We start from the raw sequence: 23,377 nt of genomic DNA on the forward strand, positions 1-23,377 counted from the left end.
GCTGCAGCTCCTGCACTTCTGGCTCTTCCTGGGCATCTACATGGCTGCCCTCCTGGGCAACGGCCTCATCAGCACAGCCGTAGCCTGCGACCACCGCCTGCACACCCCCATGGACTTCTTCCTCCTCAACCTCGCCCTCCTCGACCTGGGCTGCACTTCCACCACCCTCCCCAAAGCCATGGCCAACGCCCTCTGGGACACCAGGGACAGCTCCTATGCTGGATGTGCTGCACGGTGCTTTCTGTTTGTCTTTCTGATGTCAGCAGAATATTCCCTTCTCACTGTGATGTCCTATGACCGCTACGTTGCCATCTGCAAGCCCCTGCACTATGAGACCCTGCTGGGCAGCAGAGCTTGTGCCAGCATGGCAGCAGCTGCCTGGGGCTGTGGGGTTCTCCATGCTCTGCTGCACACTGCCAATACATTTGCCCTGCCACTCTGCCGAGGTAAGGCTGTTGACCTCTTCTTCTGCGAAATCCCCCAGATCCTCAAGCTCTCCTGCTCAGACACCTACGTCAGGGAAACTGGGCTTCTCCTCACATTCTGTGGTTTTGTGTTTTCTGGTTGCATCACTTTCATTGTGCTGTCCTATGTGCAGATCTTCAGGGCTGTGCTGAGGATGCCCTCTGATCAGGGATGGCACAAAGCCTTTTCCACATGCCTCCCTCACCTGGCTGTGGTCTCCCTGTTTGTCAGTGCTGGTGGTGGCCGTTCACCTTTTGGTGGAATTTCCAGGAGTGAACCCTCTCATCTACATCACGAGGAATCAGGATCTCAAGGGTGCCCTTAGGGTGCCCTCTCTCCCTCCGTCCCTCCTTCCTTTCCCTCTTTCCTTCCTTCCCCTCTTTCCTTCCCCTTTTCCTTCCTTCCTTCCTTCCTTCCTTCCTTCCTTCCTTCCTTCCTTCCTTCCTTCCTTCCTTCCTTCCTTCCTTCCTTCCTTCCTTCCTTCCTTCCTTCCTTCCTTCCTTCCTTCCTTCCTTCCTTCCTTCCCTTCCTTCCTTCCTTCCTTCCTTCCTTCCTTCCTTCCTTCCTTCCTTCCTCCCTCCCTCCCTCCCTCCCTCCCTTCCTTCCTTCCTTCCTCCCTCCTCCTCCCTTCCTTCCTCCTTCCTTCCTTCCTTCCTTCCTTCCTTCCTTCCTTGGAGGCATTCAGGGAGAGGCTGGAGCAGGCTCTGAGCACCGGATCGAGCTGTGGGGGTCCCAGTTCACTGCAGGGAAGTTGGACTAGATGACTTCTAAGGGTCTCTTCCTAACCAAATGATTCCATCATTTCTGTGATCCAGTGCAGAACTCAGTTGCCTATCGAGCCCTTAGAGGCAGGCTTAAGGCTCAGGGATGGTGGTCGTTTCCTTGGGCAATGTCTCCTTTTTGTTCCTGCAAGTGGAAGCTGGCTGGATCTTTCCTCGAGGCACCCTGCTCAAGGGACCCATGGGCATAAGGAGCTCTAAAGGGCCCCAGGATCACCTCTGCCTGCTCCCTCCTCCTGTGGGCTCACAGAGGCTGCAGCCCTGCAAAGCACCCAGCAGAGGGGTCATCCTATGTATGGACACAAACAGTGCATGTTGCTCCAGTTGCCCCCAGCACCCACACAGTCTTGTCCAGGGAAAAAGGGAAAAGATTTGGGGTAGTGCCAGAGTCAGGACAGCGATTGAGGAACAGCCCCAAGGTCATAGGGCTCCTGGTCATGCTTGCATCTGCTGGGAATTTTCAATCCCAGATCAGTTCCTTCCGCTCCACATCCCTCTTTGGATCAGTTTGGCTGTAGATGGGTGAGTCTGTACTGGCTGTACTGGTCCGGGTGTGAAGCAGATCCAGATGGATGGGGATGGGTGCAGCCACATCCCTTCTCTGGGAGCCTGTGGGCAGTCCACAAGGTTTGGAATGACAACGGAACATTTCCAAAGGCAATAGGAGTGCACAGGCATGCCGGAGCATGACAGGAATCCCTCTCCAGCTTCCCTTCCCTGTATTTATTACATCCCAGTTGCCTCAGTGAAGACCGCAGACATCTCATTTGCCTGGATATTGAGACAGGACTTAGAAAGTATGAGCGTAGCCTCTGACTCCCATTGTATATGGGCTCCAGGAGAAAGGGAAGAGAGTGATGTCTCAGTAGAAGTGAAAGGAATCCAAATATTCGTGTAACAATTAATGATAACCACTCATAAGTAAATAAATAAATAAAGGCAAGAGAATATATCAATTACAATAAGTAAATGTTATAACCATAAAAGAACGTAAAACAGGCCCACTATGGGACAGACTGAGAGTCATTTGCAGAGAAAGACAAGGCGATTACCACAGCTAAAATGTGTCAATGTCATCATTTTCCTCAAAGCACCCTTGAGCTCCTGGTTCCTCATGCTGTAGATAAGGGGGTTCACTGCTGGAGGTACCACCGAGTACAGAAATGACACCGCCAGGTCCAGGGGTGGAGAGGAGATGGAGGGGGGCTTCAGGTAGGCCAAAAAGTCAGAGGTGAGAAACAGAGAGACCACGGCCAGGTGAGGGAGGCACGTGGAAAAGGCTTTGTGCCGTCCCTGCTTGAGGGGCATCCTCAGCACAGCCCTGAAGATCTGCACATAGGAAAACACGATGAAAATGAAACATCCAAAAGTCAACATAGCACTAACGAGAAGAAATCCAGATTTCCTGAGGAAGAAGTTTGAGCAAGAGAGCTTGAGGAGATGGGGGATTTCACAGAAGAACTGATTCACAGCATTGCCTCGGCAGAATGGCAGTGAAAATGTGTTAGCAGTTTGAAGCACAGCATTGAGGACCCCACAGCCCCAGGCAGCTGCTGCCATGCTGGCACAAGCTCTGCTGCCCAGCAGGGTCTCATAGTGCAGAGGCTTGCAGATGGCAACGTAGCGGTCATAGGACATCACAGTGAGAAGGGAATATTCTGCTGAAAACAAAAACAAAAAGAAAAAGACCTGTGCAGCACATCCAGCATAGGAGATGTCCCTGGTGTCCCAGAGGGCGTTGGCCATGGCTTTGGGGAGGGTGGTGGAAGATGCAGCCCAGGTCGAGGAGGGCGAGGTTGAGGAGGAAGAAGTCCATGGGGGTGTGCAGGCGGTGGTCGCAGGCTATGCCTATGATGATGAGGCCGTTGCCCAGGAGGGCAGCCAGGTAGATGCCCAGGAAGAGCCAGAAGTGCAGGAGCTGCAGCTGCCGTGTGTCTGCCAATGCCAGGAGGAGGAACTCGCTGATGGAGCTGCTGTTCGACATCTGCTGCCTCTGGGCACGGGGACCTGATAAAGGAAGGAAAAGCAATACAACATTATGGTAGACATCTTTCAGCAAAGCCTACTTCATATCTTGCTGAAACCTCCCTAACTGCCCCTGCCTTTTCGGCAGGATCTTTGCTTGAGCTCTGGTTGCTGCTGGCTGAGGATGCCACTGGGCACAGGGAACGCTGCTGTGGAGACTGTTGGAGTCAGCCCTGGCCAGCAGCAAGAAGAAAGTTGAAATAGAGTGATCTCAGATTAAAATACACTGAGGTGTTCTCTCCATGGGGCTGCTGGTTAACACAGAGATGCTATGAGAGATCCAGGGCCACCTGCAGCCTAGCAGACATCCCCCCAAAAATACTTGAATGCCACAATTCCATTCAAGTGTCCTGAAGGGAATGTCTGTTCATTCCCAGACTCACACACAGCATTTCCCGGAGCCTCAAAGGTTAAGGGGAGAAATGAATGTGATGTGAAATGAATGCACCTGAATTCTCACCCACCATCCAAGCGTGTCCAGTGGCAGCTATGACCAAGTTTACGTGGCACTGGGCTGGTGCTCTGTGTTGGGAGAAATGAACAGGCCAAGTTGTTGCTGCAGGGAAGCTGCCTGCACTTCAGGGATGGCAGGGAGATGCCCAAATCCCCCTCCCACCATCTTTCTGGCAGCAGGTCCCTCTCCCTCCCTGTCCATGTCTCTGCTGCCTGCAGCTCTCCCTGCCTGCAGCTGTTTCTCTGACCACAGGTCCCTCCCAGGAGCTCACAGAGCCCATCTCAGCTACTGAGTGCTCAGCTTTGCCCTCCAGACCATTCCTGGCATCAGGCACTGCCCAGGGGCATCTCGGTGCGTGCAGATGCTAAGGGCCAGGTCACACCGAACCTGCTGAAACAGCATGGGGTGATGGTGATTTCTATGGGCTGAGGAGCAGCAAAGGATCTTGCTGTGCATCCTGGCAAACCTCAAAGTGATGGCTAGGCCATCTCCACTTCTCTGAAATCACAGCATTTATATCTATTTCTGCTGAGACAGAGGAGCAGAAACAAAAACCAGTGACTAAGGAAAGCCCACACTGAAGCAGATAAACACTGCCCTATTTCTGTAGTAAAGTCCCCTGGTTTTGCCTTGGAGCACCGTAAACTGTAAGTCCCCTGCCCCAGGCAGCAGCTCTGCCAGCAGAAGACTGCAGGACAGCCCTGGGCACCCGGCTGCAGCCCCGGCTGCACAGCCTGCAGCCGACATGGGACACGGAGCCCTCAGGGCTGTGCTCTGTGCTGCAGCAGGGAAGCCCTCATCCGCAGCAGATCCTTCTCCGCAGGAAACAAGTATGCATGTCCCTGGTCCAGAAAGCCTTTCCAGGGATACTGATTCACGCTGCCCAGCCAGCCAGAGCCTTACCACGATAAGGTCTGTGAGCGCTGCTTCCCCCAGCCAACTCAGATTTGTCCCGCTCTATGCACTGTGTTGTATCTCTCAGCCTTCTCTCCTCTCATTGTCACCCGCAGGCAGTGCCCCAGCTCTGCTGCACTGTACAAGCTGTTCCTGTACGAGCTACTTGTATGAGCTCCCTGTGTCCCGGGAGCCCGGCCCAGCTCAGCAGCAGAGGCACAGCCCAAGGGCTCCCTTACTCTTTCCCCCAGCAGCTCCTGCACGTGTCCCTGGGGCTCCAGGGCTCACAGCTCCTGCAAGGCAGCAGGGTCAGCCCTGGGAAAAGTGTTCTGAACGAGACTGAAGTAAGCAGCAATTGCTCTTCTCTAAAGCGTGGACAGACACTGATTCCAGCAGCATGGTTTGTCCCAGCAAAGCGTGCCTGTCCGTGTGAGGTGTAGATGTTTCCCTCTGCACATCCAGATTGAAAGGACAGGTAGAAGTAAAGAGGGGTCTGTGCGTTTCTCCCGCTCAGGGCAGGGATTCAGGAGACGTGATGCAGCCATCTCACCCCCAGCTGGAAGCCCTCCGCTGAAGCAGAATTCAGCTCCCCCCACGCAACCCACACCCACAGGAGCTGAGATTCCCCCTGGTTCATCTCAGGCGTGCACAGAGGAGTTCCCTGCATGGCAGCCCCCGCCCTGAGCCCCTGGTCTGCATTCAGGGGGGTCAGCTGCTCCCACACAGACACCTGGCGATGAGTGAGGTGCCAGCGCTGCTCCCAGAGGTGTGCGAGTGTTTGCAGGCTGTGATGGAAAATCTCAGAGAACAGTCACATCCCTCCTGAGTCTGAGGTGGGACGGAAGTCTCAGCTGATACGGGAGAACCAGCGTGGCTTCACTAAGGGCAAATCCTGCTTGACCAACCTGGTGGCCTCCTGCCATGGTGTCACTGCGTCAGTGCACAAGGGAAGAGCCACTGATGACATCTGTCTACACGTAGCTAAATCATGATGCCTCAGGCTCCTTCTGAGCACGTGCGCGGATGTTACTCATCTAGGTGGGAAACAAGCTGACTTCCTATCTGCTCTGCAGTTCTGACCTTAAATTACTCCAGTTCAGGAAAGCATGGCAATGGCCAGGTGATTCACATTGCCCAGACTACAAACACAGAAGTGATGCTGCTCTGTAAGACCATACCCGTGTAAAATGGCAGGCAGCTGGTGTCAGTTCTATTCAGCCAAGCTGATTGTTGATCCTTCGCTGAAAGATGAAATGAGGTTTTCCCTGGATGAGATACACCCTCCCAGGGCAGGTACCCGAGAACTGTTGTCTTCTGGGGGTTCGGTCTGTGTGTAGGAGTGATGGTCTCAATTTATTTTCAGGTGTCACAGGAAATACCACTGCAACCCACTGTTCACATTAAAGAGAAAGATAAATGGGTACGTTTTGGAATCTGTGTGCCTCTGCTGGGATTGTTGAAGGCAGAGACGTACAGAGGGATATATTATTTACTTCCTGCATCCTAGAAACCAACTATGGTATTTCTGACTCTTCATGACTACTCCTAGTGGTTTAACGTGACCGGCCTCATCTAGAAAAGAAAACTCAAGGCACGGACAGTTTTTAGCAGGTGGCAGAGAAAGCAATTTTTTCTCGGCCATTTAATGATGTAACAACCAGGCTGACAGATGCTGCCTGGAGAGTTTCACTTCAGTGAAGACAGGAATGGAAGCGCGAGCAGTTCCAAGCTGAACTTCACAACTCAGTTTGTTTAATGCTGATAATGAATGGCTTGGTTCCAACAGTCCCCTTCCTCCAGTGAAGAACTGTGACAGCTCGCAGCACTTCTCAAGAGTACTGCAGGTTATTTCTCTTCTGCACTGTGCGGGTGTCAGGGCTGGGAGCCCATAGTTTCCTCTTCTAACCACTATTATGAGTGCAAACGAGTCCCATGTCAAAGAAAGCAAAACCTGCCCCTTGATCCCCACTGAGCTCCGAGGCCAGCCTGCCCTTGGTGCCCAAAGAGCACAAGTGAGGGCCACAGCCATTGAGATGCACAGCAACCAAAGTAGAGGTGGCAAAGGTCGAGAAGTTCAGGCCAGTGCGGGAAGAGCCTGAGAAGGTGGCGGGCTCAGCATCTCATTCTGAGGCCAGCCTGCCTGAGGAGGCCGCCTACAGCACCTCTGGTGGGGTGCCACTGGCACACAAGGGGTGCAGCTCTAGAGAGTGGTGGCCTCCAAAGACCAGAGCTGGGCTCCTGCAGTGCTAGGGCAGGCAGCAGGTTGCCGGTGCCAGCGTCATAATGGGCAACAGCCAGCACTGGCCACGTTGCCACGGTGTCACAGTGGGTGCTCTGTGACACGGCACCCAGGAGCAGTATCAAAGCGGCTGCACGGTGGTGGGTGCTGCATCCTGAAGGAGCTTCTGGCAGACGACTGGAAGCATCTGGAAGGGATTAGCTCCCACATGGCTGGTGCCAACAAGGAGCGATCTGCACGTGTGATGCGGACCAAGATAAACTTCTGGGAGGATGGCCCCGCAATGGAGCGTGCCTCCAGAAGTCCAGATGTCACCGCCAAAGGTACAGGGATCCACAGCCACCACAGGGCGCCGATGCGACCGGGTCCTGGCAGTGAGTGGGCCAGAGCCAGCACTCGGACTGCCTCGGGGCTGTCTCTGTTTGGGGCCAGGGACAGCGGTGACCCTTTTCATCTGCCACCTCACTCCTGCTCTGAGGCAGTAGGAGTGCCGAGAAGTGGCAGATGCAGTGACCTGCTTTTCCTTTGCCCCGCAGAGCGAGTAGCCGTCTGGGAGGCGGTGGCCGTCTGTGTGCAACAACACCTCCTGCTGCACAAGGTGGGTCAGCACCCGCTTCCCGCTGGTCTGCTTGGAGGGCTGGGGAGTCCCCTTGGCCCTGGGCCACGCAATGCAGTGCCTCTTCTCCTCCCCGGAAAGCAGGAAACTGCCCCCCAAAGTCCCTGTGAAGTACCAATGGGCCTCCCACAGGTGCAGTATCGCTCGTGGCAGGTGGTGGTGTATCTCAGGGCTGATCCCAGTTGCTGGAAGCCTCTGGATTCCATGAGGCTTCTTCTGCCAGGACTGCTGTGCTGCGGTTTGGAAGGCAGTGGGAGGGAGAGGGTTGGGCAGCTCCTTCCCAATTCTCTCCCACTTGCCCAGGCCTGCACCTCTGAACAGCGGCAGCGGACACGGCAGGACCTGAAGCACAGGCCCTGCACAAGGCAACCCCCAGTCCCTCCTTCAGCCTTAACCCTTCAGCCCTTCCGTTCTCTTCCACTTGCAGGGAATCCGAATTCCCACCTTCGGTTCCTTCCACATCGTCTCCAAACAGATCAAGGCTAAGGACGGGACCCTGGTTGTGCAGTGGCCTGCGTTTTGCCTGGCCAGGAACCTTCTGGGCGTCCACAATCTGACGGGTGATGAGGAATTCCTGCCAGGTAGGAGGAGAATTAAACTCTTGCTGGCTGCACGGACAGGGCAAACAGGACGACTGCCTCCATTGTCAAAAGCAAACCGGCCCCTCCGTGGAGCCAGTCCAAACACAGGGCCATCCTGGGGGGCGAATACAATGAGTAGCACTCAGAAGCACGGGCACAAGGGCTGCTAAATGACCAACTCCAACTCTCTTGTGTGATCTTCCAGGCCATAAGGAGGCGGAGTCCCTCAAGTACACCGAGGTGGCCGCAGCTGCATCTGTGTCCCGGCAGAGAGGGGAAGCCTGCATATGCAGCACCACATCTCTCATCTCCCGCTGCCTGAGGAACGGGGAGAACATTGCCTTTGTCCTGAAGGACATAGGAGTCCTCCTCATAGAAGGGGCACAAGTTCAAATGAAATTCTACTACGACTTCCTGGAGAAGGTCTGTGGGAAAGTGAACCTAGAAACAGCCGTTTTCAAGGTGAGGTGTTGGGGCAGTCCCACAGCCCTTACCCTGCCCGCGTGAGGCCTGCCAGGACCTGGCCAGCTGCTCGGGCAGGCAAGAGCTACAGTGCTGTCAGCTCTCCCTGCCTCGGGCCCTCCACTCCCGAGTGCCTCAGCCTTCACAAGGATGTTCCACAACCTCCCTGTTCCTCCCCTGCAGGTCCCCTGGCTGCTGGACATGGTGGTGTCCCGGGTGGCAGCAGTGGCCTCCCTGTCGCGCTCTGGCCGGGTCGTCGTCTTTCCTGAGTGAGTGTGCTTGTGGCTGGAGCCTCTGCTCGACGCACTGCTCTGCTCTCGTTCGGTATCGTTTACTCCTCGTGGCCACGGGTGTCCTGCCACGAGGACTCAGGGCAGCCATGGTTGTTTCCATCCTGTCACGTGGGATGGGCAGACAAGTCTGGCAGGGAAATAAAGCCTCCTGTGTTCCAGCTTGTCCTCAGACGTCAGAGGGGCTGGGGGAGGCTAAGCTTAGGTTAAGTGACTCTAGTCACACACACCTTTGTCTTGCAAAGATTACTTGAAGGCGTGTTTTTGGCAGAAAGGTGGAAAACCACTGGCGCAGGAAATAAGATCCTTTATCAGTTCCAGCACTACCATCCAGTCCCCATCCCTGCAGGACAATCTTGGCCACGGGACCTTCACCCAGCTCCACAGTCTGCACAGTGTTTTCTCTTGAAGTCAGCATATCAGGCTCCCCTGGTGCCTGCTAACAGCTAAGGTCACAGGTCACGTTGCTTAGGGAACTATCATGGGTCGGATTACCCAGGGCATTCCCTCCTGGAGGGTGAACCTTCTCTCCAGAGGTGGGCATTTTGACAATTCACCCTTGGTACCTATTTTACACGTCCCGCAACTGTCGAGATTTCTGTGAGGTAGGTCTGATGGGAGAGATGAAGGAATTTATGGGACATTTTCTTCCCATCGTGGCCTGGATTTCTTGGCTGGGTGACCCTATTTCCCAGGACAGTTCCTGGAATCAGGGCGCAGTCAACTCTGGGGAATAATGGACCTTGATGCAATGTGAAAATCTGCCTGTGAGCAGGCAATCCCAGTGAGCAGCAAGGGCTGCTGGAGCCCTGGGTCACACCCATGTCTTCTTTTGTACAGGTTTCAGTTGGAGTTTGTCCCCAAACCACCTCCCAGGAAAGCACCCAAGGCCTCAGGAGAAGTCCCTGGTGAGGGCAAGCAAGAGAAAGCAGAGGGCTTGCCACCTCTTGGCCAGGGCAAGAAAGGTAAAGCAGCAGCCAGCTCCCTTCCGTGCCGCACACAACCAAGCTGCGATGGGAAAATCCCCACTCGGAGATCATCCAAAGGCTGTGACTCGTGAAAAGACTCATGCCAGCTCGCCACAGCCTCTCCTAACCACATGTTAGCCTCATGACATCTAAGATGCAGGGCGCGATGTTCCCATGTGCCCCCATCCCTGGGTATGGCATGAGGATGGGGGATCCTCGGCCGTCCTCCCCTCAGGAAATGAGCCCCTAAAAGAGACTCTGTCACCTCACAGGCACCACCCGGTTCCTCTTTCCCAAAGCAAATGCCAGGAAGGCAGGCCCAAATCAGAGCTGTACCCCTGAGAGTTGGAGCTGGGCAAGAGGGACACAGGTCTCTGGAGAGAGCATCTGCGAGGGAAGCGGAGCGGCCCTCTCAGATGCTTTGGACAGGCCTGAGCACCCCTGCGTGTCACAGAGATGGCACTTTCACAGTGAATGTCCTCTGACACGATCTCTCCTTCCCAGTTCCAGGGAAAATTCCTGAGTTGCCACCTTTACCTGGGCGCTCAAGCATTACCAGTAGAGAAGGTACATGCTTCGGGAAGAGAACAAGGGTCGACCAGAAGAAGAGCTCTGTGTCCAGGTGAGACTGGGTGCTGGGGGTTGGGATCCTCATGGGGCGTTTCACTGACCCAGCAGGAGCCCATTCTCCAGCCTCCGACAGTGCACTGTCTGGGGCTGCCCAGCAGCACGGAATGCAGCACATGGAGGGGTGGGACGTGGCAGCCGGGAGCCCCCCATTTCATAGGGCTGACTCCTCTTTGGCCCTCAGGAGAGCCCCAGTGCAGCCTGTGTGCGCTGCGTGGGGAAGGCTGCGTTGCAGCCAGGGCCGCAGGATGTGGCCCCAAAGCTGTCACCCACTGAGATGGACTCCCTCTGCTCTGTGCTTTCAGTCAAGTTCCAGTGGTCCCGGCGGTGTCCTCTGCCAAAAAGATGGCTGTGCCTGGCAAAACCCACAGCGAAGGCACTACCAAAAGCACAGCACCACCGGTGGGTCCAGCACAGGCAATCAAAGCCCACAGGTGCAAAGAAGAACAAGGTGCGGTGAAGCTGGCGCTGAGCAGCCAAGGTCAGCACAAAGTCACAGCCAAAGGAGAAGCACCAGAGCCAGGTCGCACTCATGGCGTGGAAGCTCAGAGGTGCAAAGAAGAAAGAGGAGCAGTGAAGCCGGCGCTGATCAGCCAGTTTCAGGGGAAACACACAGCCAAAGCTCCAGCACAAGGCTCAGGTCGAGCTCAGGCAGTGGAACCTCAGTGGCTCAGAAAACAAGGAGCAGTGAAGCCGGCGCTGACCACCAGCCAGTTTCAGGGCAAACTCGCTGCCAAAGGCAAAGCATCAGAAATGCGTCCAGCACAGCCAATAAAAGCTCAGAGAGGGAAAGAAGAAGAAAGAGGAGCGGCGAAGCCGGCACTGGCAAGCCAGTTCCTGGGCAAATACACAGCCAAAGCTTCAGCACCAGAGGCAGGTCGAGCCCAGGCAGTGGAATCTGAGAGCCACAGAGGAGGAGGACGAGCAGGAGAGAAAATCTTCTGTGATGGCAGAGTGCTGGAGGCAAACAAAGAGCTGAGTGGCCCTCATGGAGCGCAGCCTCCAATGATAATACCTACAATAGTGATTGAATCACCATCAAGCTCTGAGCACAGTCTGCCCGAGGAGCCCATCTATGACACCTCCCTTTTGATGCCACCACCACGCATCCACAAGCGCCGACGATCCCGAGAGAGGGCACAAAAGAGGTGCGTGATTCCTATCCATAGCATTCCGGGATGCCGCCTCCCTGTAGAAAAGCAGAGGTGGAGGAACAGTGGGGACTCTCCCAAGACCCCTTGGCTCTGAGGGATGGGGCGGCTACATTCCCCGGAGCCTTGGGCTGGTACATTATTCCTTCTTCTCCAATATCATGCTCTCTTCTGTTGACACACCCGACACACCAAGGCCCATCATTTGGCAGCATTTGAAGGCCCAGCTAAGCGTGAGGCCGCTCTGGGCCAGAGAGGAGACTTTCTTTCCAGCTCGTTGGCTCCTCTAGGTCCCTGGTGGGAAGAGAAGGGCTTTGGGGGTGGGGGTGGCGTAGCTCAGGAGCAAAACACTGCAGCTGGACACCTTGGAGGGGAGAGGAAGAGAGACGGAGTGAAATGGCTGCCCTGCCCTCCGTGTCCTGACCTGAAGCCTCCGACGGGGCCTGCGTGTGGGCAAACTGCTCCCCAAACCTGCGCTATTGTTTGAGAAGAGTTCCTCTTCTTTTACAGAAAACTGCTGGACTCTGGGAATACAAGGAAGACTATCAGAGCAGACGCTGTGGAGCACGAGAAACAGCATGTGAAAGCAAGGCTGAGAACCAAGGATGTCTCTAGAAGAAGAGAAAAGCAAAAGGAACAGCTCGCGGCTCTGACTGGATAAGCGCCTGCATGCATGCTTAGGGAGTGCTTGTGGAATACTTGGTTGACGTGTAAAGGCGGGTGGGAAAGCTGTAAAGGTGGATGGGAAAGCTAAAAAAAGGAAACTGGTGAACGTGTATAAGTGATGTGAAAACCTGTAATAAACTGATTTATGATCATTCACATCTGAGTCCGTGCCTGGTGTTGCATTTGACCACCTGGAAAGAGGTGGAGAAAAAACAAACAAACAAACAAACAAACAAAAACAGAGGTCTTGCAAAAGAGGTGGAGTTTTCATTTCTTCCCAATGCTCTGTCATGGGAATGAGGAGGAAGGAGTAATTGTCCCCCTGTACTCAGCCCTGGTGAGGCCGCACCTCGAGTACTGTGTCCAGTTGTGGGCCCCTCGCTGTAAGAAAGACATCGAGGCCCTGGAGGGTGTCCAGAGGAGGGCAACAAAGCTGATGAGGGGTCTGGAGCACAGGCCTTACTGAGGAGCGGCCGAAGGAGCTGGGATTGTTCAGTCTGGAGAAGAGGAGGCTCAGGGGAGACCTTATTGCTCTCTCTAACTAACAAGGTCCGAAGGAGGAAGGGAGGGCAGTTTGATGAGACAGAGAAGGGCTGAGGGAAGTTGTCACTGTTGGAGACTGCAGGGACAAACCTCAGAGCTTGCCCCATAGGATCGTGCAAAGAGAAGGTCACGTTGCAGATACCCCGTCCAAAACCTTCTCGTGTCCCTAGAGGGGCAGCTGCACCTGCGGCTTCCCTAAAGTGCCTGTATACCAACGCGCACAGCATGGGACATAAGCAGGGTGAGCTGGAGATCTGTGTGTGGTCACAGGGCCACGATCTCATTGCAGTCACGCAGACGTGGTGGGAAAGCTCGTGTGACTGCAGTGCAGCCATGGAGGGCTGTGTGCTTCTAGGAAAGACAGGCTGGGGAAGCGAGGTGGAGGAGCTGCCCTTTATGTGAGAGAGCAGCTGGAATGTAATGAGCTCCACCTGGGAGAGGGGGAAGAATGCATGGAGAGCGTGTGGGGATTTGGATACGGGATGGGATATGGCAAAATGAGATATATATGGGCATGGGATATTGATAAGGATATGGGATGTGGACACGAGATGAATTTGGGATGAGGATGGATTTGGGATGGGATGTGGGGACATGAGTTTGGGATGGATGATGGGATGATACGGATATAGGATGTGGGGAATGAGATGGGGATAGGATGTGGGACTTGGGGGTATGGATATGGGATGGGATGGACTGGGGATGGGATATGGGATGGGATATGGATAGAGGATGAGATATGAGATACAGATATGGGATGGATTTGGAATATGGTTATGGGATGGATATGAGGGTATGGATATAGGATGGGCTATGGATACACGATGGGATATGGGATGGGATAAGGTTGTGGCATATGGATATGGGTTATGGGATGGCAAGTGAGATGGGACTGTAGTGGTGATGGGGTCATAGGGGCTATGGGGCTGGGATGCTGCAGTCACCTGTCCCCAGAGTGCCCCCTCAGGTGTGACATGCGGAGCCCCACAGCCGCTCCTCTGCCTTTTATTCATGCAGAGGTCTGGGGGGGCGGCGTCTCCCAGTCCACCGTTATCACAAAATAAATCTTATTTACAAAAATAAAGTGTGTGCCCCCCTCAACTCCACCCACCCCCGCATGGGAACAATGCGGTCAGAAGGACGGACACCGGGGGATCTGCAGAGGGGTGCCTCCAACTTTGGGGTGCTGACACGGTAGGGGTGACACAGAGGTGTCCCCAGCGGTGACACCCCATGCATGTTGACAAAAGCAACACCCAACAGCGATGACAGCTGTTCCACGCTGATGTCACACACGGTCCCCTCTGGTGGCAGCAGAGTACACCACCACGTCCCCATCCTGGTGGCACATAATGGTGACAGCGCCAGAGAGCTCCAGTGTTACCAGGTCCGGCTGGAGGCAGGCCTGGGGGGTGACAAAAGACAGTCAGCAGCTTAGAGATAGCACGGTGACAATGTGGGGCTGGACTGTGCCTGTGCCCACGTGGTGGTCAGAGCACAGGGAGCAGTTTCACCCGAGTGATGGTGACACAGCGGTGTCCCGGAGTCACCGGCGGTTGTCCCAGCATCACCTGGTGGCCTGTAGGGGGGCTTTTTTTGGTGGGAACTGTCAGTTTCTGCAGGGAGGTGTGGGGAAAAGATAAAACAAAATCAATATTTTATTTTAACAAAAATGGGAGTTCTTCAGGGCGATCCCACCTGGGATGGAGTGGGGGGGGTGGGGGGGGGGGGAGCAGATGTGTCACTGCGTGGGGTTGTTTCCAAAGCACTCACTTGAGACTCCTGGAGGACTCCAGGACCCCCTGGTCTCCCCAAGACACCTCCGGGACATCTCCAGACCCAGTCCGAGGAATCCAGAACCCTCCAGACCCACATGAGGACTCCCTGAATGCCCCAAGACTCCTCTGAGACATCTCCAGACTCTTCTGGATGAGTCCAGAGCTCCCTGGCCTCCCCCAAATCCCTCCAGGACATATCCAGATCCTTCTGCATGACTCCAGGGGTAGACGTGGGGCTTCTGTGAGGTGGAAAAGGGAGTCTGGAGGTGGATGGAGGGGTGGAAGGGGGAAGCTGGGGGATTGTGGGGAGCTTCCATGATGTGAAAAGGGGGTCTAAGGGTGGAGAGAAGGGGGTTGAGGGGGGGGGAAGGAGGGGAACAAGGCTTCTGTGGGGAGGAAAGGGGTTCTGTGAGTGAGAGGGGTGTTGTGGAGGGGAACTTGAGGGGTTGGGGGGGGGGAAGGGAAGAATGTGGCTTCTGTGGGGTGGAAAGGGGGATCTGGGAGTGGAGGGTGAGTTATGAGGAGTGAAAAAAGGGGTGAGTAGAGGCCGCCATTGGGAAGAAAGAGGGTCTGGAGGGTGCTGTGGGCGGAGGGGGGGAGCAGAGAAAGGGGTGAGTGGGGCTTCTGTGGGGTGGAAAGGGGGCCTGGGGAGGAACTTGGGAGGTTGAGGGGGGGTGAAAAGGGATGAATAGAGTCGCTAGGAGAAAGAAAGGGCACCTGGGGGTGAAGGGAGGGGTGGAAGGGGGGAACCGAGGGTCGTGAGGGGCTTCTAAGGGGTGAAAATGGGATCTGGTGGGTGGGACTGAAGGTCAAAATGGGGGAACAGACTCCAGGGGTCAGGGAGTGGGGAACAGAGCGGTACAGGGGACTCTAAGGGTCAGAAAGCAGAGCTGGAAGGGAGGACAGAGGAGCCTGGGGGTCAGACAGACGGGACTTGGGGGTGGCGGACTCTTGGGTTCAGAATGGGAGGACTTGGGGGGGTCTGGGGGAGGGCAGGGGATTCTAGGGGTCAAAATGGGGGACTAGGAGGAACACTGAGGTGGAGAGGGGAAGGGAGCTGTAGGGATCAGAATGGGGGAATTGTAGGGGGATAGTTTGGGGGGGGGGAGGGGGGGATGACAGGGAAACCTGTGGGTCAGATAGAGGGGACTGGGAGGGGGGGGACTGATGGGGATAGCATAGGGAGAGTAGTGGGGGGGAGAGGGGGGGACAGAGGGACACTGAGGATTAGAATAGGGGACTGGGGGGGGGGGGCAGACAGGGAACCTGGTGTAAAATGGAGAACGGGTGGAGGGGCACTGAGGGGAGGCACTGCGGTGCGGGGTGGAAGAGGACTCCTGGGATCAGAATGGGGGAACTAAAGCTGGGGGGGCGCGACGGTGTGACCCTGGGGGTCAGAAGAAAGGACTGGAAAGGTTTGGGGTGATTCGTGGGGGGCGAGGGGAGGAGAAGGGGGTGAGGGCAGGGAAATACCCTGGGTGGGGGGGCACAGGGCATCTCCCGCCGCCGAGCAGAGGCCCTGAGCACCGCAGCGGCCCCACGGGGCCAACGCAGAGCAGCACGCAACCCCCCCACCCCCGAACACCCACTCGGAGAAGCTGAAGCGGCGCTCGGAGCCCCGGGGCTGCCCGGCGGCGCTGCAGCAGCGTTGAACCCGGCACGACTTCCGCATGGCGACCGCCGCCGCCGCCGCCTCGGGGCTCAGGGTGATGACGACACAGCGCGGGCCGGCGCGGGCCGATGACGACACGCCGCCAAAGGAACCGCCAGCGCATGCGCACAGACACCGTGCTGCTACGGAGCCGCTGCCACGCATGCGCATTCGCCTCGGGGACGGCGTCCCTGCGCAGCGCAGCGCAGCTCAGCCTGCACGCACGGCTGGGGGGGAACGGAGCGCCCGCAGGGACCTCCTCGGGAGGTGGGGGGGCGGAGCTGTGGTTATGGCGGCCGTGAGTGGGGCTGTGGGGTCGGAGATCCGCAGCAAGATGCGGCGAAACAATGGGATCGGGGCAGAACGGGGAGGTATGGGAAAAGAGCCAAAGAGCTGTGGTCCGTGGAGTTCAACCCAGCTGGCGGCCGGTCACGAGTGGTTTCCCCCAGGGCTCGGTACTGGGGCCGCTCCTGTTGAACATCTTTATCAATGGCACTTGTTGTGTAGTCCCCCAGGTCCTCCAGAGCTGCGCTGGATGCACTGAGCAGCACGGCGTGGTGCAGGGGATGTACCGCCTGTGCGGCGTGGCGTCCAACATCCACAAACTGCGGTCAGAGTGCTGCGACTGACACAGCTGTCAGTAGGGGCGGAATGGGGCACGTGCCACGTTCTGGGCGTTCAGAGGGCAGCTCCGTGCAGGCAGCGGTGGTGCGCCAGGCTTGTGGCTGTTGGATAGAACACAGGCTGCTCAGTAGACTTGCTGGGGCAGGAAGTTCTCCTCCAGGATGCAGCGTTGGAAGGCTCTGGGACTGCGCTGTCAGCTCTCCTTCCCGTTTGCTCATCTTTGCAGAGCCCTTCTGAGCAGCCCCTGCTCCTCCTGGCTGCTTTGGGCTCCTGGCATGTGATTGTAGACGAGGCAGCCAGTTGTCAGCGTAACTGGGAATGCCTTAGCCAAAAGAAGAGGCCCCCTTTTGGAAACGTCTCATCTAGCGTGGCTTGTGTGTTGTTGGCGACCGAAGTGCTTATTTCTTCCTGTAACTCAGGTAACCCCTCCCTTTTCCTGGACTGTATTTTGTATTGCTTTCTACTTCTTGTTTTCCCCTTCTTCAGCCTCCCCTGCCCGTTGCTGTGTCCTTCTCCCCGGCCATGAATGTGACTCCGAGCAGAGTCCTGACCCAACCCAGGACAGCTACGTCTGTGGCGTTCACAGCGTGAGCTCCCTCTGCAAAATGTACTTCAGGGAGCTCCCAAACCCTCTGCTGTCCGACCGGCTGTATGAGCAGTTGTCAGTAAGTACAAGGCACTGTCTTTCATTTACCTCTTCCCTGGGCCTCATGGCATACACATAACGTCTGCACACCTGTTCTGGTCTTCATTCTGTTTCAGTTGGGGTTTTCATAGAGATCCAAAGGGTGAATCTGTAACACCAAGTGCTTACTCTGACATTGTCTTCCAGTGGGTAGGATAACCAAGTCTTAGCAGAATACAGCACCTCCCCCGGGACTGTGATGGCTGTGCTGCTGCTTTCTGATCCTCCCTCTTACCTGTGGTTTTCCTTTACAGGACACAGTTCTTTATCACGGCGCAAGTCCCTGTGGGTGTCTTCTCCTTCCACAAAGCTGCTCACACTGGAGGAGGCACAGGCACAGACACGAGGCCACAGCAACTCTCCCGTTGTGTCAGACAGCAGAGAGATTGAAGGCCCCGCAGCTTTACAGGGGAAATGCCACCCAGTCAGTGGCTTTCCATCCGAAAGGTAAAGAGGAGTTTCTTTTCCAGCACCTATCCTAATTGTTGGAGTGGGCTTTTTCCCCATTATGTTGCTGCTGCAAAAACTTGCTGAAACTAAGTTATCCTAGTCATGCCTGAAGTGCAGTAGCGAATTTCCACTTACTTTGGACTCTGAGGATTCAGCTAGCATACAGCTGCCCCATGGGCTCAGTTTAGCCACACAGCGGCGCCGTTCCTTTCTTGTTAGGCAGGCAGTCACGAGGCGTATAAAGCCATCTGATGTCTGTCCTTGCCTGTGCTACCTGTACCTGGAAACACTGGGGTTTTCCAGATTTCAGGACCACGTGCCTGAAACACATTCTGGTTCTCCTCTAGCAAAGCTGTTGGACAGGACAGAGTTGCTTGCGCTAGAAATTAAACATGGCTGGCAGCGGGAGGAGCTATAAGAATGGAAACATCCTCAACTGTTTGAAAGAGACTGAGTCTGTAAGGTGTGTGTCAGCAGAAACCAGGCAGGGCTAGGAACAAGCAACTGCTGGCAAGAGCTCAGCGCAGCTCTTCCCTCACCCTGCGCCACAGCTCACACCATTCCCTCTGTTTTCTCACTCTAGAAAAAGTCCAGCCAATGAGATGAAGAAATGAGCAGCTGGCAGTTGGCATTCCTGCTTCAGCCTGGGAAAATCACCCTCTGTGGCCAAACAGATTGCAGCACAAACCCTCAGAAGCAAAAGTCGTGGCCGTGGCAGGTAAGGGTGCAAGTCCAGCTTTCAAAAGACTGCTTTTTCGGCAGCATAGAATTCATGCTTTCAGTGTGCTTGTACCTCCTTCTAGCATTCAAGCCTGCGCATAACATCTTCAGTTCACCCCTGTGTTTCCTAACTGGGTCTCCTGTTAACTCAAGATCTGGAGCTGACAGAGCACACCGTTCTCGTGCCTTTTTCCCCCTGAGTAGTTATTGAAAGACAATACATGGGCACCCCTACAAGAAGTCTCAGAGTGTCTCCTTCTGACACTGTTACTATGGAAGTAAGAATACATTTCTGGCTCCATTCTGTTTTTGTGTCAGAAGGCAGACATTTAAACTACGTAAAGGCACTTTCCCACAAACATTCCCACAGAGGGAAGGCATCCACCATCTTTCTGTAGCTACGGAGACTCTGACTTCTCAACCCTTTTGGTGTATATTGTACTGCCTGTATGGCAATCAGGTATACAGATTGTAAGGTAACTAGGCATAGGACCAGAGAGATTATTACATTTACAAAAAGTAATGAAATAAGAAACTTACCCATGTCTTGGGCTCACAGAAGGGATTCAAAGGGAGTGACTTCCTAGATAGAGAGCCTTCCTCCTTGAGAGTCAGCCCTTAAATGGGGTCTAGGAGCCAGGCTCCACCCCGTCATAGTCACTCAGGTGAAATTGCATTCACCTGTGCCCCTGTGGCTGACTCAGTGCTTGCCTCAGGTGGTCAATCAGAGGTTGCAGGCCGTGATTCAGCAGTTCCCATACACTGTCTCTTTCCAAATTTACAAACAGCAACTGTGCATTTTTGCAGAAGAACACAGCACAAATCCTGCAGTGTGGGCCAGCGGGGAGTTTTATCCCGCCTTCTCCCTGATGCCATTTGGAAATGATATCCTTTAGTCTTCAGTGTAACAAACACATTCCATGACTGTGCTTTAAAACAGTCTCCCTTGAGTGTTTTAGTTGTGCTTGTTTAGTGCTCATAAAACCATCTGTGCAAGTGCTGCTTTCTTCCCCACTGTGAGTTAGTTGATTGCTGTCAGGAGCTAACCAGTTATCCCAGGCACACGCCAGCAAGGAGCTGCTGTGGCACGGTGGGCGTGTGGAGCAGCTGTCTTCCAAGCTGTCCTCTGCAGCAGTTAGCATTTTGTAGGTTACTCTTGCCCAGTTTGCAGAACGAGTATCAAAAACTGCTACTCTTTTGTGAAGGAGTCAGTGCGGGTTTAAAAAAAGGCAGTATGACATTCCTGACTGCAGATAAGCAACAGCACAGATGCCTGCCATCCCCGCAGTAAAAGCTGGTCTTGGTAATGAAGCAGCTTCTCCATCTGTGTCAGGCAGTGGTATCAGGGCAGTGCTCTTCAGAGCTTGGTTTTCCTTTGAAGGACTTTGTACAGCTGACCTCACCTGCCTTTCATTCCTTGCCATCTCCTCCTTTCTCTTCTGAGGGGAAAAAGGCAGCCTTGGGAAGGAAAATGATTTCTCGGAACGACTTAGAACCACAGCACGCTTAAACTAGTTTTGCTTTTGCAGACAGCTTAATTTCAGACTAAACCAGACCTGATAACGGCTTTAGAAGGAGTTTGAGCGCACTTAATTAACAGCTATTGCTAACTCCATACGGTGAGCATCTTGCATGCTGCTTGAAGCCTGCTTGAAAAACAACACCAAGGCATTGCCTCCTTGGACAGTGACAGTTTGACGCTCACCCCTGTGCATCTGCTCGTTCCTAGGTGAATCTAACCGGTTTCGACCCAGAAGACCCAGGCCCAGTAGTGGTGCGCTGTGCACGTCCTGCAGTGCAGAGCTGTCAGGAAGCACGAATCGCTGCAGTTCTGATGACAACCTTCCACATGACAACAGCGATGGGGATAAGGCGCTCATCTGCGTTCCTGCCCCCATGTCTCCTGGCTCTGCTGAAGATGCTGACCTGAGCCCACCAGCCATCGCAGTCGCTAGCCTGGATTGTGACTCAGTGTCCTTCCAGTGCAGCCCACCTCATGCAGAGTCTGAGTGCCCGGGCAGCAGCACCTCCATGAGGAGCAGGTCGGCATCGCTGAGGAGGACTTATAATCAGGCAGCCAGTCCCAGGCACCGGGAGGCACACACAAGTGTGATGCAGTCACGCTGCTCTCCGAATTCTGTGCTTGATTAATCCGAAGAAATCTTTATGCCATGATGAGCAAACCATGCTATCTACCAAATGATGTCACAGTCTTCTTTCTCACCCTTGCACTTCCCTTTCCTGCACGTGAAGCAGCAACCTGCTGGCCATCAGAGAGTGTCAGTGGTCATCAGAAGGCTTTGTTGGCTGTCAGAGGGCTCCACTGATCATGAGAGATCTTCCCTGACCATCAGAGGGCTTCATTAATGAACAGAGGGTGTCATCGGTCATCAGAGAGGAGATTTGAGGTGCCTAAGGGAGGGGATCTGGGGACTCCATGTTGGGTAATGGTGGAGGGGAACCGGGACTGAAGGAAGAGGGCTGAAGCAGATCCAAGTGCGGGACAGTTGGCTGCGATAAGGGAGGGGGTAAAAGGAGAGCGACCTGGAGACATCGGTGGCCATGGAGAAGGTGGAACAAAGGGGGAAGGGTTTGGGAGGAACTGGAAGGAGGAACTGGGAGAGAGCAGAGGGGGTACTGGGGCTGCTTGGCAGCACGGGGAGCTTCGTCCTTTAGGGATTTTGGAGCAGGCAGTGGAGAGGGGATAGAGTCCCACGGGTGCAGGGCATGGAGCTGGGGACCCCTCCCAGCACTTATGGGTGGCCTCTGCCAGGCAGGGACAGATGGGAGGGGTCCCTGCTGAGCTTGGGGACAAGGACACAGACACACAGAGTGTGGCTTTGCTGAGGGCTTTATTGGTCATTGGAGGATGTCGGTGATCATCAGCATCTTCATTGGTCTTCAGAGGACCCCACTTGGTCAGCAGAGGATGTGAAAAGGTGTCACTGACCACGGAGAAGCCTTGTCCCTGCAGGGTTTGTGCCCCAGGATTGCGGGCAGGAGAAGGGCTGGCAGCAGCCCAGGGCAGGATGTGGGTTCCTTGGGGACAGCAGCCACAGCCCCTATCCCATCTGCACAGTGACCCTGGGCCATCCCTAGGACACCTCGAGACCCTCCTCCTCTGCGCAGCCCCACAAAGCACGAGGGAAGGTCTGGGGGTGGCAGCGGTCCCCCTGGAACGGGACAGGGATGGTGCCCTCTATGGCATCCATCCCCAGGCTCTGACGCCCAGTGCTCAGGGCTCCCGAGAGCCCCACGGTCCCTCAGTGTCTCTGTTCCAGTGCCACCCTTATCGTAACAGACTTCTTCCTTATGTCCAACCTAAAGACTCTGTCCCCTTCTTTCTTGCAGCCCCTCTTGAGCTACTGAAGGCCGCTCTTAGGTCTCCCCGGATCCTTCTCCAGGCTGCCAAGTTCAATGCATACCAAGAAATGCTTCATGGAGACAAATCAGTGGAACTATAAAGACTAGAATGTCTTTAACCTCAACAGAGTAATTCTAAAAGTCAAATGGGCTCTGTTATAGAAGCTAGTTACGTGATAGCAAATCTGACGGCAGGAAAATCCAAACCATTTCCCTGATGGTGACTTTGTTAAGCAATGTATGGAAAACACAACAGGCATAATGTGTCCTGATTTAAAACACAAAAACCAGGTGTCTTCTGCATCTCCTAAGGGTTCCTACTGGTTCTCCAGGAGTTTCGCTAAGGAAAGATGCTGGGTTGACAGTATATGGCTTCTACATCATCCTGCTCTAGTGCAACTGCTACTGTTCTTCCCAATTTCTTTCTTTCCTTACAATCCCTGTTTCCGTATACTCTGCAAGCCCCCTCTATTAATTTGCCCAGGTCCCTTAGCTTCCCAGGTACCTCACCCGTTCCTTGAATCTGTAGAAAATAAAGCCATCCTTGCCCTGACTAGCAAAAGACCTTGGGAGGTGTAAACAAGTTCAGCAGACATGGAGGGACAGAGTTTCCTCTTTCAGAAAAGCTGAAAGATTGTAACTATTCATGTCAGACAGACCCTCTCAACACAATCAGGAGTTGTCTAGCTTGTACACCTGGCATGGGTGTGAGCAGAGGCTATAAAGACCATGGGCAAGCCCCACCAAACCTGAGGTGGCTTGACAGCGAAGAGTGGAGAAGCCCAGCTCCAGTGTCATGTACTTCAGGGCAGGATGGAAGATCCAGCACTGCCACACGCATTGGCAAGAGGGTCACGTTTAATAAGTGCATACTGACCAAGTGCATATTGTTCATCACACACAATAAAAGTTTTTGTTGTGCACTAACAACGGAGTCGGTGTCTAATTGCCACAGGTAAACCTTGTTGTTATTTGTCTTCCTCAACCTGTATGAGGACCTTTGGAGAGGATTTCAAAAGGGCACTGGAGGGGTTTTACCAGTGTTCCATAGTGGTAGGCGGCACCACCTGGTCATCCCCAGGAGACTCTGGAGCTCCTCAGCTGTTTGAGGTTCTGGAGTGTGGCAGATTGTTTCCTTCCTGGCAGTCCTCAAGGTTCAAGGCCCAGCTGTAACTTCCTATCCCAAATAGGGTCACTTGCCGTTGAGTTATTTATGCCTTCTGTTGAGAAACCTGATAATCATTTAAAGCAAGAAATTCATTGCACGCAGTCCTCTTTTTGTTTCCGTGGCATCCACATACTGCAGTAAAGTTCCACCATGGGATGGAGCCAAATCTCAGGCTCAT

The 23,377-nt window shown here is 54.6% G+C and overlaps 2 protein-coding genes across 5 annotated transcripts; both read left to right on the plus strand.

Moving 5' to 3' along the window:
* Nucleotides 1-6,958: 6,958 nt before the first annotated feature.
* On the plus strand, nucleotides 6,959-12,350 carry LOC121106498. Its single transcript, XM_040648668.1, has 9 exons — nucleotides 6,959-7,179; nucleotides 7,393-7,454; nucleotides 7,900-8,053; nucleotides 8,259-8,515; nucleotides 8,699-8,784; nucleotides 9,646-9,770; nucleotides 10,278-10,395; nucleotides 10,706-11,548; nucleotides 12,062-12,350. Exons 1-9 carry the CDS (start codon nucleotides 7,065-7,067, stop codon nucleotides 12,210-12,212), a joined length of 1,911 nt encoding a protein of 636 aa, XP_040504602.1. The 5' UTR covers nucleotides 6,959-7,064; the 3' UTR covers nucleotides 12,213-12,350.
* Nucleotides 12,351-16,138: 3,788 nt separating this feature from the next.
* ARHGAP33L6 (Rho GTPase activating protein 33 like 6) lies at nucleotides 16,139-22,958 on the plus strand. 4 transcript variants are annotated; one of them, XM_040648845.2, is made up of 6 exons: nucleotides 16,139-16,560; nucleotides 17,300-17,478; nucleotides 17,753-17,945; nucleotides 18,532-18,666; nucleotides 20,398-21,076; nucleotides 22,020-22,958. In XM_040648845.2, exons 1-4 carry the CDS (start codon nucleotides 16,209-16,211, stop codon nucleotides 18,552-18,554), a joined length of 747 nt encoding a protein of 248 aa, XP_040504779.1. In that variant the 5' UTR covers nucleotides 16,139-16,208; the 3' UTR covers nucleotides 18,555-18,666; nucleotides 20,398-21,076; nucleotides 22,020-22,958. The 4 variants fall into 4 exon arrangements, with proteins under 4 accessions (XP_040504779.1, XP_040504780.1, XP_040504781.1 ...); XM_040648846.2 differs by having other exon boundaries at nucleotides 18,532-18,658; nucleotides 20,396-21,076; XM_040648847.2 differs by lacking the exons at nucleotides 20,398-21,076; nucleotides 22,020-22,958 and adding an exon at nucleotides 20,198-20,288.
* The last annotated feature ends 419 nt before the right edge of the window (nucleotides 22,959-23,377 follow it).

Source organism: Gallus gallus, chromosome 16 (genome assembly GCF_016699485.2).
Source record: "Gallus gallus isolate bGalGal1 chromosome 16, bGalGal1.mat.broiler.GRCg7b, whole genome shotgun sequence".
NCBI classification, from domain to species: Eukaryota; Metazoa; Chordata; class Aves; order Galliformes; family Phasianidae; genus Gallus; species Gallus gallus.

What these genes read in the sequence shown, in the direction of transcription:
- LOC121106498 (XM_040648668.1), top strand. Translation starts at nt 7,065, where the DNA reads ATGGCTGGTGCCAACAAGGAGCGATCTGCACGTGTGATGCGGACCAAG. An exon ending in TCTTGGCCAGGGCAAGAAAG is followed by an intron (nt 9,771 to 10,277) that starts GTAAAGCAGCAG and finishes TCTCCTTCCCAG; the next exon opens with TTCCAGGGAAAATTCCTGAG. An exon ending in AAGAAGAGCTCTGTGTCCAG is followed by an intron (nt 10,396 to 10,705) that starts GTGAGACTGGGT and finishes CTGTGCTTTCAG; the next exon opens with TCAAGTTCCAGTGGTCCCGG.
- ARHGAP33L6 (XM_046901604.1), top strand. Translation starts at nt 16,209, where the DNA reads ATGGCGACCGCCGCCGCCGCCGCCTCGGGGCTCAGGGTGATGACGACA. An exon ending in GATCGGGGCAGAACGGGGAG is followed by an intron (nt 16,561 to 17,299) that starts GTATGGGAAAAG and finishes CCCCTTCTTCAG; the next exon opens with CCTCCCCTGCCCGTTGCTGT. An exon ending in AGTGGCTTTCCATCCGAAAG is followed by an intron (nt 17,946 to 18,295) that starts GTAAAGAGGAGT and finishes GTTCTCCTCTAG; the next exon opens with CAAAGCTGTTGGACAGGACA.